This window comes from Engraulis encrasicolus, chromosome 19, assembly GCF_034702125.1.
Source record: "Engraulis encrasicolus isolate BLACKSEA-1 chromosome 19, IST_EnEncr_1.0, whole genome shotgun sequence".
NCBI classification, from domain to species: Eukaryota; Metazoa; Chordata; class Actinopteri; order Clupeiformes; family Engraulidae; genus Engraulis; species Engraulis encrasicolus.
This window is the reverse complement of record NC_085875.1, coordinates 34,652,440-34,664,692: the sequence shown is the minus strand read 5'-3', so window position 1 is coordinate 34,664,692 and position 12,253 is coordinate 34,652,440. Positions and strand designations below refer to the sequence as shown.

Below are 12,253 nucleotides of genomic sequence, written 5' to 3'. Positions count from 1 at the left end.
GGGCTGTAAAGCCCCCGTTGAGAAACACTATGTTCTGTAGTGGGTGATTTATGGGGGGATGCCAGTTCAGTCCCAAAATCTACTTTTGCTGGCTGCTGAGGTCAGCAGAAGTAAATATGAGAAGAAGCACACGTGGGGGATTCATATCTAGGTAATTTATCCTATACCCTTGGGAGGCTATCTGTGTGTATGTGTTTGTGTGTGGCTGTGTGTGTGTGTGTGTGTGCGTGTGCGTGTGCGTGTGCGTGTGCGTGTGTGTGTGTGTGTGTGTGTGTGTGTGTGTGTGTGTTTGTTAGTGTGTGTGTATCTGAGTCTGTGTCTGTGTCTGTGCGTGCCTGCATGCATGTGTGTACTGTATGTGTCCTCTCCTCCCCCTTTACAGTGTGCGCATGAACGCACAGGTACATTTTCAGGAGCATTCTGCACATGCACTGTAATGTTTGCGATTGAGGAAGTAAGGAACACTTACACAGAAGTCGGCGTCCTCCGCGCGCAGGTGATCCGCAATGTAGCGCACCCCCTCCAGAGCATGGAGGACGCTAGGGGAGAGGAAGAGGGCCGGGTCCAGCTCCAGCTGCTGCTGCTGGTACTGATGCTGCTGCTGATACTGGTACTGATGCTGCTGCTGGTGATGCGGATGATGCTGCTGCTGTAGGCACCCCAAGCACAAGCAGCCCTGGAGCTCCAGAGGGGCTGGAGGAGCTTTCCTGCCGGGCGGCGGCGGTGGCGCCTCCACATCCGGCAGGTGGAGCGTGGGGAAAGAGTAAGACGTGGGCACCCCCACCCCCATCCCCATGGTCCACGTGCCCCCCAGCCTCACAGCCTGGCAGAGGGGCACCTGGTCCTGGTCCACGTCCGTCTCCTCCTGATGCCAGCTCTTGGAGGTGCTGAGGCTGGAGGTGAAGTGTGGTGGTGGTGCAGGCGGCGTGTATGGGGCATGGTTGGCCATCAGGATATGGTTGTTATGGTGGTTATGAGTGTGGTTGTGGTGGTGGTTGTTGTTGTGATGTGTATTGTGGAGGTGCGTGATGTCGTGGCTGTGTTTGGGACAATGGTGCACGGCCTTCTTGCTCTGCAGAGCCCCTCCCCCTCCTCCTCCGGTGCCACCCTGCAGCAGGCGTCGGCGCTTGGCGTTGGGCGCCAGCGGCGGGCGCCGCATGAAGAGGCAGCGCGGGACGAGCTCCAGGAAGACAGCGCGCACCCAGCGTGGCATGCGGTGCGTGCTGGGCGAGCGGTGGTGCACGTTGAGCACGAAGACGGTGATGACGATGGAGAGCGTGACGAAGATCATGGTGAAGAGCAGGTACTCGCCGATCAGCGGGATGACCAGCGAGGTGGACGGGATGATCTCGGTGATGAGGAGCAGGAAGACAGTGAGGGACAGCAGCACGGAGATGCACAGCGTGATCTTCTCCCCGCAGTCTGAAGAATAAAAAAGAAAATAAAACATTTAGGAATAAGTTCTTTTTATTTTATTTTTTTGAGATAGGACAGTGGAGACAGACAGAAAATGAATGGGGAGAGAGAGAGACAGGGAAGGGTCGGCAAATGACCCGGGCCAGAATCGAACGGTAGGGCCAGGAAAGAGTAAATTTTTTTAAGATAATAATGTTCTTGATAATGATGTCCTTCCTCTCCTTAACATAATTATAGCACTGTATAATTATTTTCTGTACGGTTTGGTAATATTGATGAAAATAGGTGCCAATATAGAGCAAATATAATTCTGAATCTGAATCATCATCAATAAGACACAGCCCCTGCTATAAGCTTGTTGCTACCACCAGAATAAGAATGACTAAGTTGTAAAGAATTACTAAAGACTGTGACAATACCGTATATTACTATTATCTAAAGTATAATGTCATAGAAGTAGACTGAATAGTAATATCTCTAAAACGAGACACATTTGAACCATAAGACTTTGCCACAAGATAAAGGAGGTGTAATGAAGACCATTTTCAGCCTAAATTCAGTTTTGACAAAATATGTAGTTGCAAAGTGCAGTAACTACATATTTTGTCAAAACTGAGTTTAGACTGAAAATGGTCTGCATTACACCTCCTTCATCTTGTGGCAAAGTCTTATGGTCCAAGTGGATCTGATTTTAGTGATATCACTATTCTTCAAGCAATTCAAATGCTAGTTTTTGAATTGCTTAAAGGAGGTCAATAGACCGAAACGTCGCAGTAAACCATGCAAATGTGAACAGTGTGCGGGAGCTTTCTTTGCTTTAACGTTGGTGACCCAGGGCTTCCACTCCTACGCACCTGACCAAGGAGGTGTGCAATAATCTTTCACTTACTAGAGATATTACTACGCCACATTTGCAGTAATTGCAATATCCAACCTAATACCAAGGCCTTTGTCTCAGTTCCTTTGTAGGGCAATACACCGCATTCCACATTATTATGCAAATGACATTTTTCGCTGTTTCCCCAAATAATCAATACGAATGACAGTCATCATAATTTTCAAGTAATCAGCCATTAGAGTACAATTTAAAAGTTTTTGAATGAACCTTCCAATGATAACAGTATTTTTTAAAATAATAAAAAACTTTAAATGCTCTGTTCCACATTATTACGCAAAATAGTTTTGTAGTGTTGTAATCCAAATTTCTTTCTTTTTTTCCCATTTACATCAAAACAGTTGGAATTTGCTACCTTCTAAATTACATTTCAATGTTCAATACTTGGTGATAAGCTCTTGGTCTTAGTAACTGGAATGCTGCGATCAACATTGAAGTCAATGGTAGGGCATTGCATGGGAGTTATGGAAGCCCAGATATCCTTGATGCTTTGCTCTCAGTTGTTTTTGTTTGTTTGGTCTGGTGACCCACACTTCACTCTTCAATATACCCGTAGATTTCCATGCCACGTGTAGGTGCTTTGGAGGTGATGACATTCTAACGCACCAGACATAAAACCCCATTGAAAATGAATGGGATGCTATGTCTGGTGAGTTAGAATGTCATCACCTCCAAAGCACCTACACGTGGCATGGAAATCTATGGGTATATTGAAGAGTGAAGTGTGGGTCACCAGACCAAACAAACAGAAACAGCTAAGAGCAAAGCATCAATGATATCTGGGCTTCCATAATTTCCATGCAATGCCCTGCCATTGACTTCAATGTTAAACGCAGCATTCCAGTTACAGCTTATGACCAAGTTTTGAACATCGAAATGTAATTTAGAAGGTACCAAATGCCAACTGTTTTGATGTAAATGGGAAAAAAGAAAGAAATTTGTATTACAACACTACAAAACTGTTTTGCGTAATAATTTGGAACAGAGCATTTTGGGCATTTGAAGTTTTTTATTATTTAAAAAAATACCGTTATCATTGGAAGGTTTATTCAAAAACTTTTGAATTGTACTCTAATGGCTGATTACTTGAAAATTATGAGGAATGTCATTTCTATTGACTATTTGGGAAAACGGCAAAAAATGTCATTTGCGTAATAATGTGAAATGCGTTGTATAGCACTATGGTAGTGAAGTCCATCTCCCTTACAGTACCTGAGGGCAGGTAGAAGACGAGCACGGTGAGGCAGGAGATGAGCAGGCAGGGGATGATGAGGTTGATGGTGTAGAAGAGCGGCAGGCGCCGGATGATGAAGTAGTAAGTGATGTCCACGTAGATCTCGTGGCAGCAGTCGTACTTCTTGGTGTTGTAGGTGCCCACCGCGTCCACGATGGCCCACTCGCCACTCTCCCAGTAGTCCTACAGGCCAGGGTAGGCATTTTGATAATGGACATAAGTCATTTAAAGTGCTTGCCTTAAATGTTTGAATTAAATTGTTTGAAAGTATTCAAAGTACAAAGTCAAAGACTGCGTGTGTGTGTGTGTGTGTGTGTGTGTGTGTGTGTGTGTGTGTGTGTGTGTGTGTGTGTGTGTGTGTGTGTGTGTGTGTGTGTGTGTTGGAAGTGCAGATATAGGAAGAAATAGAGATGGTGGGTGTATTACATACGTTACATACATTACATGGCAGCCATTTATGTAAAAAGTCACAGGCCTTTCACTGTACAATGCACTATGCTTCGAGATTATGGTCAATGTTTTATCTATATGTTTAGTTTAACTGCAGATAGAGGGAACACAGTATAAAAATGATTAATAAATAAAGATTTGTTCCAGGTTTTTGTAGCTTCATTGACAGGACTGTGGGAGGGAATGGCAGGAAATGAGTGGGAGAGAGAGAGACGGGGAAGGATCTAGAAATTACTTCAGGATTTAAGGTATGGCACCTTAGCCCTAGCCTGATCATCATCGACGATCAAATCTCTTCGAAACTTGGTCTGACCAAGAGCATAACAATAAAAATTTCCCAAACAGCACGGTTGACCCGACTCCCTTGGTTTGCTTTTGGTTGCTTGCTGCCCGACAAAGTGGGAGGAGTTCCCGTATTTTTGGAGACTCAGAAAGTACTTGCATTGCTCTTGACCTGACTGGTAGCAACGCTGAAGGTGTTGCATCACAAGGAGGGCATACTGAGCCAAAGTGCCCCCATGTTGGGAAAATTTAAACTCACAGTTATTGTAATGAAATTTAGCACGGTTTTCTGTATTATCGTGGAAATTGTAGAAGTGTTTTAAGTGTTCAGAAAAGCATGGATAGTCCTACACAATTGCAACAGTGGTGTGTGCAATAGTCATTACATTTGGTAATCCATCATCATGGTATGTTTTCTAATGTAAGCAATCAAACTAAGGGGTGTAACGCTCTCAACTCAACCAAAGTGAAAAACCTGGGTGCTCATTCCTCAATAATTTACGAAATAAAGAGAACAGGACAGCACTCCAAGTTTTGTACAAAACTTGGAGTGCTGTCGTGTTCTCTTTATTTCTAATGTAAGCAGTAATCATTCTTGTCAACATTTTTATTGAGGTTTATCTCTGATCTTACTTTCAGGTCTACGGCATTCTCCACTCGCTCCAGGTCGATCTTGGCCTTGTCGTAGGTCCAGGAGCCGAACTTCATCTTGCAGCTCTGCTGGTCGAAGGGGAAGAAGGTGACGTCGATGCTGCAAGAGCTCTTGTAGATGGCAGGCGGGACCCAGCGCACCTGGCCCGTGTGGAACAGGTGAGCCTTCGTCATATGGGTCACAGCAAACTCCCCGTCTGCACTACAGAAGGTGGAAAAAAATCAACAGGTCAACACAGGTTACAATGTAACATACAGGTACAATAATGTTATATCACGTTACATACAATACATAAAGTATAGTAATAATAATGGCTGTAATAATAATAATAACTGAGTTTTAACACTGTTTATACATTGCATACATCAAGTATTGGCAGAGGACGCGCTCAACTTCTTGGAAAAATGAAAGTCTTTGGGTGCGAGATAAAAAGCGTCAACTTAAGGAAGAAAAATCCGCACTCATAAACTGCGTCTCGTTAACCACGCACTGATGAAGGCTTGTTAGCCGAAACGCGTTTGCTTTTTGGACATGGTGGTAATATAAATAAATAACGAGACGCAGTTTGTGACTGCGGATTTTTCTTCATTAAGTATACATTGCATACAATCATGCGGGTCAAAACAGGGTCAAAATCCAAGCGAGAAAAGTTCAGCCAGGCCCTCCAAACAAGGTGTCCAAGCGGGAAGTTCCTTTTAATAATACTGGGCTGGGGTTACATTAAAAAGTCAACATGTTTCGACCTCACACACAGGTCTTCATCAGGGCTTGGTTCGCCATTGAAAAGAAAGGCCTCCCTTAGGGTCAAAATCCATTTGCCAAAGCAAACACATGGTTTGGAGATTTTCAGACATGCGTATGTACCATATGAGTTTATAGTGGTGCAATGAAATAATGTTGAATTAAGACAATAACCGGTACTTGAATTGCACAGTTCATAACATCTGTAGCACAATCTGCTTCAATGGCTTGACAATAAAATACAAGACAGCATTTGTTGCATCTCAATAGCATCAGAAAAGAATAAATGTATTAAGGCAATGTGAACTCCTGCTTTGCCTATGCCTAGGGAGTAACAGAGATGAGGAAAACTGCCTGGCTGCAATTGCTACAGTAGTCACACTGAAAGTGAGACAGCTTACATGTGGGCAATGTCGTGCCTTTGTTTCTGCAGAGGGTCAATTTCAAAAATCTTTTATTGAGAAAACAATAACACCCCAGTCCTAACTTAGTGAAAAATGTCATAAAGGGGAATTAGGGTGAAAGTTGTTTGAGAAAACTCATTGCAAGCGACGCAGGGAAATGAGAGCACTCTATTAAATATTCAGGAAAAATAAAACAAATTGTATGACAAATTTAGAGACCTTCTATTCAGCCCGAGGGGGTCTTTTAAAAATCCCATTTGAATCGACTTACTCAGTGAATTACCGCAGTGCTCCTTGTGTGTCATTGCCTTTTTAATATTCTGCATCTCTTTAAATAATTCCCAAACTTTAAAGAAATCTTCTGATGCAAGACAAAGTCAACTTTCCTCCCACAGACACATGGAGGTCTGGTGTATAGGGAGAGAGAGAGAGAGAGGGAGAGAGAGAGAGAGAGAGATAGGGAGAGAGAGAGACAGAGAGGGAGAGAGATATCTGTGCCAACACTCATCAAGACTCTGTTCTGCGGCAGAGACAAAGTGGTGCAGCTCTGGCTTTAATTTCGTTAGTAATTGCGAGTGCTTATTCTGGACCATGCCTCAGCAGTCTGTATTTCACTGCCCTCCTTGTCCACTCCTCCAACTCCTCTTCAATTCGATTAGGCCCAGGACAGAGAATGATAAGTCTTAATTGCTGATGGACTGAGTGGACATGTCATTTAAATAATAAAATAATCTTTATTTAGGACCTGGAAATGAAGTTGGACGCAGCGATTAGACACATCAGTCAGAGAATACTAAGTGATTTTGACATGACTGTGATTGTTAATAAGTCATGGTATTCCTTTTTGAACACTTAATGTGAGTGGTGATTGAGTAATGCCCTTCAATAAACCCCCCCCCAAAAAAAAAACATCACCAGAAATTATACTCAAGTAAAGTTTGTAAGCTGCCGGTGCCAAATCAAAAGTAATTCAGCAAAAGTCTCGCCGTCAAGATGGCTACAATCCCAAAACAGGACGCTTTAGTAGACTACGTAATTGGATTGGGTATCATACAGCTGAATACATAAGACAATGTTGACAGTGTGGATCGTAATTGATAGCGTATTCATTTTCATTTTCGCAGACATACTTACTTATTATAAAGGACAATGTCTGGGACCCAGATGAGCTCTGAGGGGACTCTGATGGATGTCACGTTGTCGTAGTCCGAGGGGTCCCACCGCAGCTTGTAATCATTCCACTCCTGAGATGCGATGACAGAGCACAATGTCCAGCACATGGGTAGTGATACACAGCTATAACATCCACCATCTGTCCATTCACCCACATAGTCTCAAAGGTATCGAGCCTCCTCTCATATCTTGTTCTTCTTGCACATTCATTGCTAGAGTATTATTATTGATGATAATAATAATAATAATAATAATAATAATAATAATAATAATAATAATAATAGTAATAATAATAAGTAGAAATAGATTTTGAAATAGATTTTTATATTAATAAGGCTTTCCATACAGTGGACGCAGATTAGAATGCTGAAGAAGACGAGACGCTTCACATGGAATATCAGGTCTGTGTTTTCAGGAGGCAGGATTGTCATGTCATGTTAAAAAAGTCTTTGTCCTTAAAATATACTGAAATGGTGAAAGACAGGTGTAAGAATAAAACCCGGCCGACACAGACTCCACAGTACCACTCTACCGGTAACTGGTAGCGTGGGGCTCTGAAATTGCAGTATGTGTCAATCACCTGCTTTAGCCAGACGTTGGTGGTCATCATCTGATTCTTCTCATCCTACGGAGAGAGAGAGAGAGAGATAGAGAGAGAGAGAGAGAGAGAGAGAGAGGAGAGAGGAGAGAGAGAAAGATGGGGCAGGGGAGAGAGGATAGAGGGACAGAGAGAGAGAGAGAGAGAGAGAGAGAGAGGAGAGGGACAGAGAGAGAGAGATGGACAGAGAGAGAGAGGGACAGAGAGAGAGAGAGACAGACAGACAGAGAGAGAGAGAGAGAGAGAGAGAGAGAGAGAGAGAGAGAGAGAGAGAGAGAGAGAGAGAGAGAGAGAAGGGGTGAGTGGAGTGGCCTCTTAATGACGTTGGAGAGCAGCAGCAGTTCAGCATGGGGTCACAGGAAACAGAGTGCACCGCAGTCAATAGACCCCCATACATCACCTCACACTCTCTCTCAGTGTTGCCAGATTGGGCAGTTTCCCGCCCAATTCGGCTGCTTAGGATGGCCTTCTGTGGGTAAAAATGGCATTTAGCCCAATCTTTGGCCATAGAAATCAATAGAATTGGGCGGGATTTAGTGCTTCCAGGCGGGTTTTGTGCATATTTTGGGCTGGAAATCATCAGCCTCATCTGGCAACCCTGCTCTCTCTCACTACTCACTACTCACTCTACATGGGTGGTGGGTGGTGAGGGCTGGGGAGGGAGCTAATGCAATCAGTGAGGCCCCACCAATTTAGCCCCATATCGCTAATGCATAATAAAACAATTGTTCTTCTTCACAATGTATGGATTTTTTTGTGTCTTCATTCAAACATATCCATGTGATCGAAAATGTGAGGGGAAATCAAAAGGGGTATTGCATTCAGAAGCACACCATCCATCCGGCCTTATTGAGGGGTCCACACAAAAGACATACCGTTCCGGGAAAATGTTATTTCCATGGGAGCAAAAGTGAGTCATCATCGTCATGAATATGCTAAATTGAATTGTTTGATAATGCCAGCCTCAACACAAGCCCTGGATGTCCTGTTTAAAAACAGACCCGTACACAGACGGAAAAAAGCACAGTAATAACATTCAACAGATGTCTGGTAGCCAGGGCCGTAGTAATGTACAGGGTAGATATGGCTGCAGCCTAGGGGCTCTGACCTGCCAGGGGGCCCCTAGTTGGCCAAAAGGAGAAAAATATTATACACACGTACAGTATATAATTGGAGAAATGCAACAAGATAACTTAGTCTGCCATGTCAGGTAGAGATTTAAATCGTATTAATACTGCTCTTGGAATTCTTATTAATCTTATTAATCTTATAAATACTGCGGTTGGTTGGAATTATGACGCTGTCTATGTAATTTTGTTTTGAAATTTGCTTCCTGTGGGGGCCTACAGCATCCTTGTAGCCCAGGGGCCCCAGGCCTTCTTAATCTGGCTCTACTGGTAGCAGCACAGTAAATTCTGCATTGTTAATTCAACACTTAGAGAGTCACATTTCAAACTATTTTAGTTCTTCCTGCTCTCTAAGTGTTAAACTGACACTGCTAAATTCACTGTGCATAGCTCTGGTTCTGTATTGCACACCAATAGTTCGACTCAAACATCTGAATATCAGAGAACAACAAAAGAAGCAATTCAACCAAACTGCACCACATTAGCAGGTGAAGGACAATCGCACTGACCACGTCAATAAGCTGAGCAATGGAGAGACCGAATTTGACGATGACGACATCCGTGATGTTCCGCACCGGCCGCGACCACTTGTTATATCCCTTGAAGAGCGTCTTGAAGAGGAGGTCCTCAGCATGGGCATGAGCCCACTGGTCCGCTGCCATGGCTGTAGACACACACACACACACACACACACATGCACACACACACACACACACACACACACACACACACACACACACACACACACACACACACACACACACACACACACACACAGTACAGGAAAGAACAGTGAACTGCCGAAGACATTTTCATATGCTCATCCAATTTCGCATACAAGCCCTGACATTTTCATTTTTTACACAGATTGCAAGGACTTTTATTTATCACATTCATAGAAATACCAAGGACCATGCAGAGATATTAGAGTGTGAATTGATGTGCAAGTTAAGTACAAAATGAGGATGCTGATGTGCTACAACATGTGTGCATGAATAGGTTGAAAATACATTCTGTATACTGTATGTTGTTCTGAGTTCTGACTTCACTGGACCTATCTAAAGTTTCAAAGCAAATGCCTCATTACTGACTGAAGTTTTGCTTTTTAAATGTCTCATTCATCCTGTCACGTCAGTGGAGGTGAAGTTTAAAGCCGGGGCTGCATCAGTCACCACATTAAACAGGCAATCAGGAAGTTCTCATCTCTATTGCAGTAAAGGCTGGGGATTCAAAGACTGACTTCTTCCGGACATGACATAAGTAAATTTAGGCTTCATACAAGATGTGTTTTGACCTTGTGAAGACCATCAAGGATGGATAACTGCACGGATCTACGGGCCCAGGCCAAGGGGCCCCAGAGCCAAGGGGGCCCTGTAGCCCAAGCCTCTACATGTGTATTTCCTTTTCTATATTCAATCTCAATCACACTTTTAACCACTGCATTTTCAGCTTTTCAGTTTCCCCCGAACCCCCGACAACATGGGGTCTCTAAACCCTGAGAATCTTTTTGTGTTTTATGTTCTATGTCTGCTTATAGGCCAATGCGTCACTGTGTCTTATGTGTATTGTGCCAGCGAGTGAAATTCAAGAACAATTGCCCCACGGGAACAAATAAAGCTCTAACTAACTAACTAAACTAGCAACATCCATAGAGGGGGGCCTTTCTTGTTGTCTGGCCCAGGGGCTCATGGAGTCATAATCCGCCACTGAAGACCATCATCGTCATCATCATCATCATCATCATCATCATAATAGTTTTTTCCCGTTGATGTATGCGAATGTGTGAAATACATTTGGGATTTATAGTACCTCAGACATGCAATAAACCAATGCTCTGTACTGTAACTGCATTTGTATTCTGCAGTTCAACAGAAATAAGCACGTTGCAATTTGTGAATGCCAACAGTCCGTTGTCTGCCAAAGTAGTTTTATAGGCTATAGCATTTGACCTATCTCAGCAAATACTCTGTTTACTGACACATAAATTAATGGGACGAGCTGGCCATGCAAAGCACCCTTCATGAAGTAATTGCTAATCACGCCTTGATAACTACAGTCAATTTCCATTAGACCTCCCTCACAATGACAGGTCTCTTTTACAAGTCCAAGTGAGCATCTATTTGCCCACGTCTTTTAGATAAAGATGCAAACCTACAAATACAAATATCCCATCAAATGCATCAGGCACATTATCAGAGAGAGAGAGAGAGAGAGAGAGAGAGAGAGAGAGAGAGAGAGAGAGAGAGAGAGAGAGAGAGACTGCACTCACACCCATAACACACACAGACTACTGTACATGAACACACACACAAACAGTAGCCTATTTACTCCCACCAAAAAAGCATTTTTTTTGTAGAAAGTTTTGCATATCGCAGGCTGTATTAACTAACAGACACCGCACGGTGGAATTTGCTTATGCATTGTTTCCTTTTCATTAGACCCCCCCCCCCCCCTTTATACTTTTCTTAAACACAGAAAACATTTAGGTAGGCCTAATAGATTTCTATCACACCCCTGTTCTGATGATCTATCATAGACGTAAAAAGGCTACTCAAATGAGCATTTATCAATAGCCTAGATGAAGGGTATACAACAGGGTATGGGGTAAAAAAAAAAACTAATTAGGATACAGTCCATTGCATTAAATTGTACAAAATGCGACACTTCCTCTCAAAGAATGAAGTGGAGTATGTCTAAGCATCAGTTTAGTACAGTCTACAACAAATCTCAATTGTGACCACAGTTTGCTCGCGTGCGCATTTCAGAAATAAGGCTACATAAGGCTATTTAAAAAACAACCACTTTAAGGCTAAAATAAAAACAAAGTTACACATCCTATCACGTTCACTTTTGAGTCAGTGCATCACAGATACTCACTCCTAAGGCAGCTAAGCAACGTGATCCTCAGGAAAAATCTTAATAAAGTCCGTTCCATATCACCGCCTCCCGCATACGCAGAAACAGAAAGTTTCCCCTATCTGAACTCATACATCCATTTCATCGCATAGAATAGAGAGTTGTGCGAGGTTACGGTGGCAGTATCTGGATGGTGTCTAGCGGCCAGCATGCTCTCTCTCCCTCGCATCCAAAACCAATGGATAGATGGAGTGTAGACGCGCGAGCCAGTGGCATGCCATCGTGACTAAACGGCTCAGTCACATGGCGTCAAGAACTCCCAATAGTTAATAAACGATTTTCAATTTGTACACCCCACCCCATTATTTAAATACCATTAGGCTACTTGTATAAATTACACTAGGCCTATGTGCTTTGTTTTTATG

At 43.2% G+C, this 12,253-nt stretch overlaps 1 protein-coding gene across 1 annotated transcript in view; it reads right to left on the bottom strand.

The window, feature by feature from the left end:
• chrna2a (cholinergic receptor, nicotinic, alpha 2a (neuronal)) overlaps positions 1–11,899 on the bottom strand; it is a 12,396-nt gene extending 497 nt beyond the window's left edge. Inside the window, exons 1-9 of the mRNA XM_063184203.1 lie at positions 11,850–11,899; positions 9,482–9,636; positions 7,828–7,872; positions 7,209–7,318; positions 4,911–5,130; positions 3,524–3,728; positions 1,077–1,422; positions 873–893; positions 470–539 (exon numbers count right to left, since the gene is read on the bottom strand). Coding sequence (XP_063040273.1) covers positions 470–539; positions 873–893; positions 1,077–1,422; positions 3,524–3,728; positions 4,911–5,130; positions 7,209–7,318; positions 7,828–7,872; positions 9,482–9,634 — 1,170 coding nt within the window. The 5' untranslated portion in view covers positions 9,635–9,636; positions 11,850–11,899. The remainder of the gene's footprint in view (positions 1–469; positions 540–872; positions 894–1,076; positions 1,423–3,523; positions 3,729–4,910; positions 5,131–7,208; positions 7,319–7,827; positions 7,873–9,481; positions 9,637–11,849) is intronic.
• Positions 11,900–12,253: the final 354 nt, after the last annotated feature.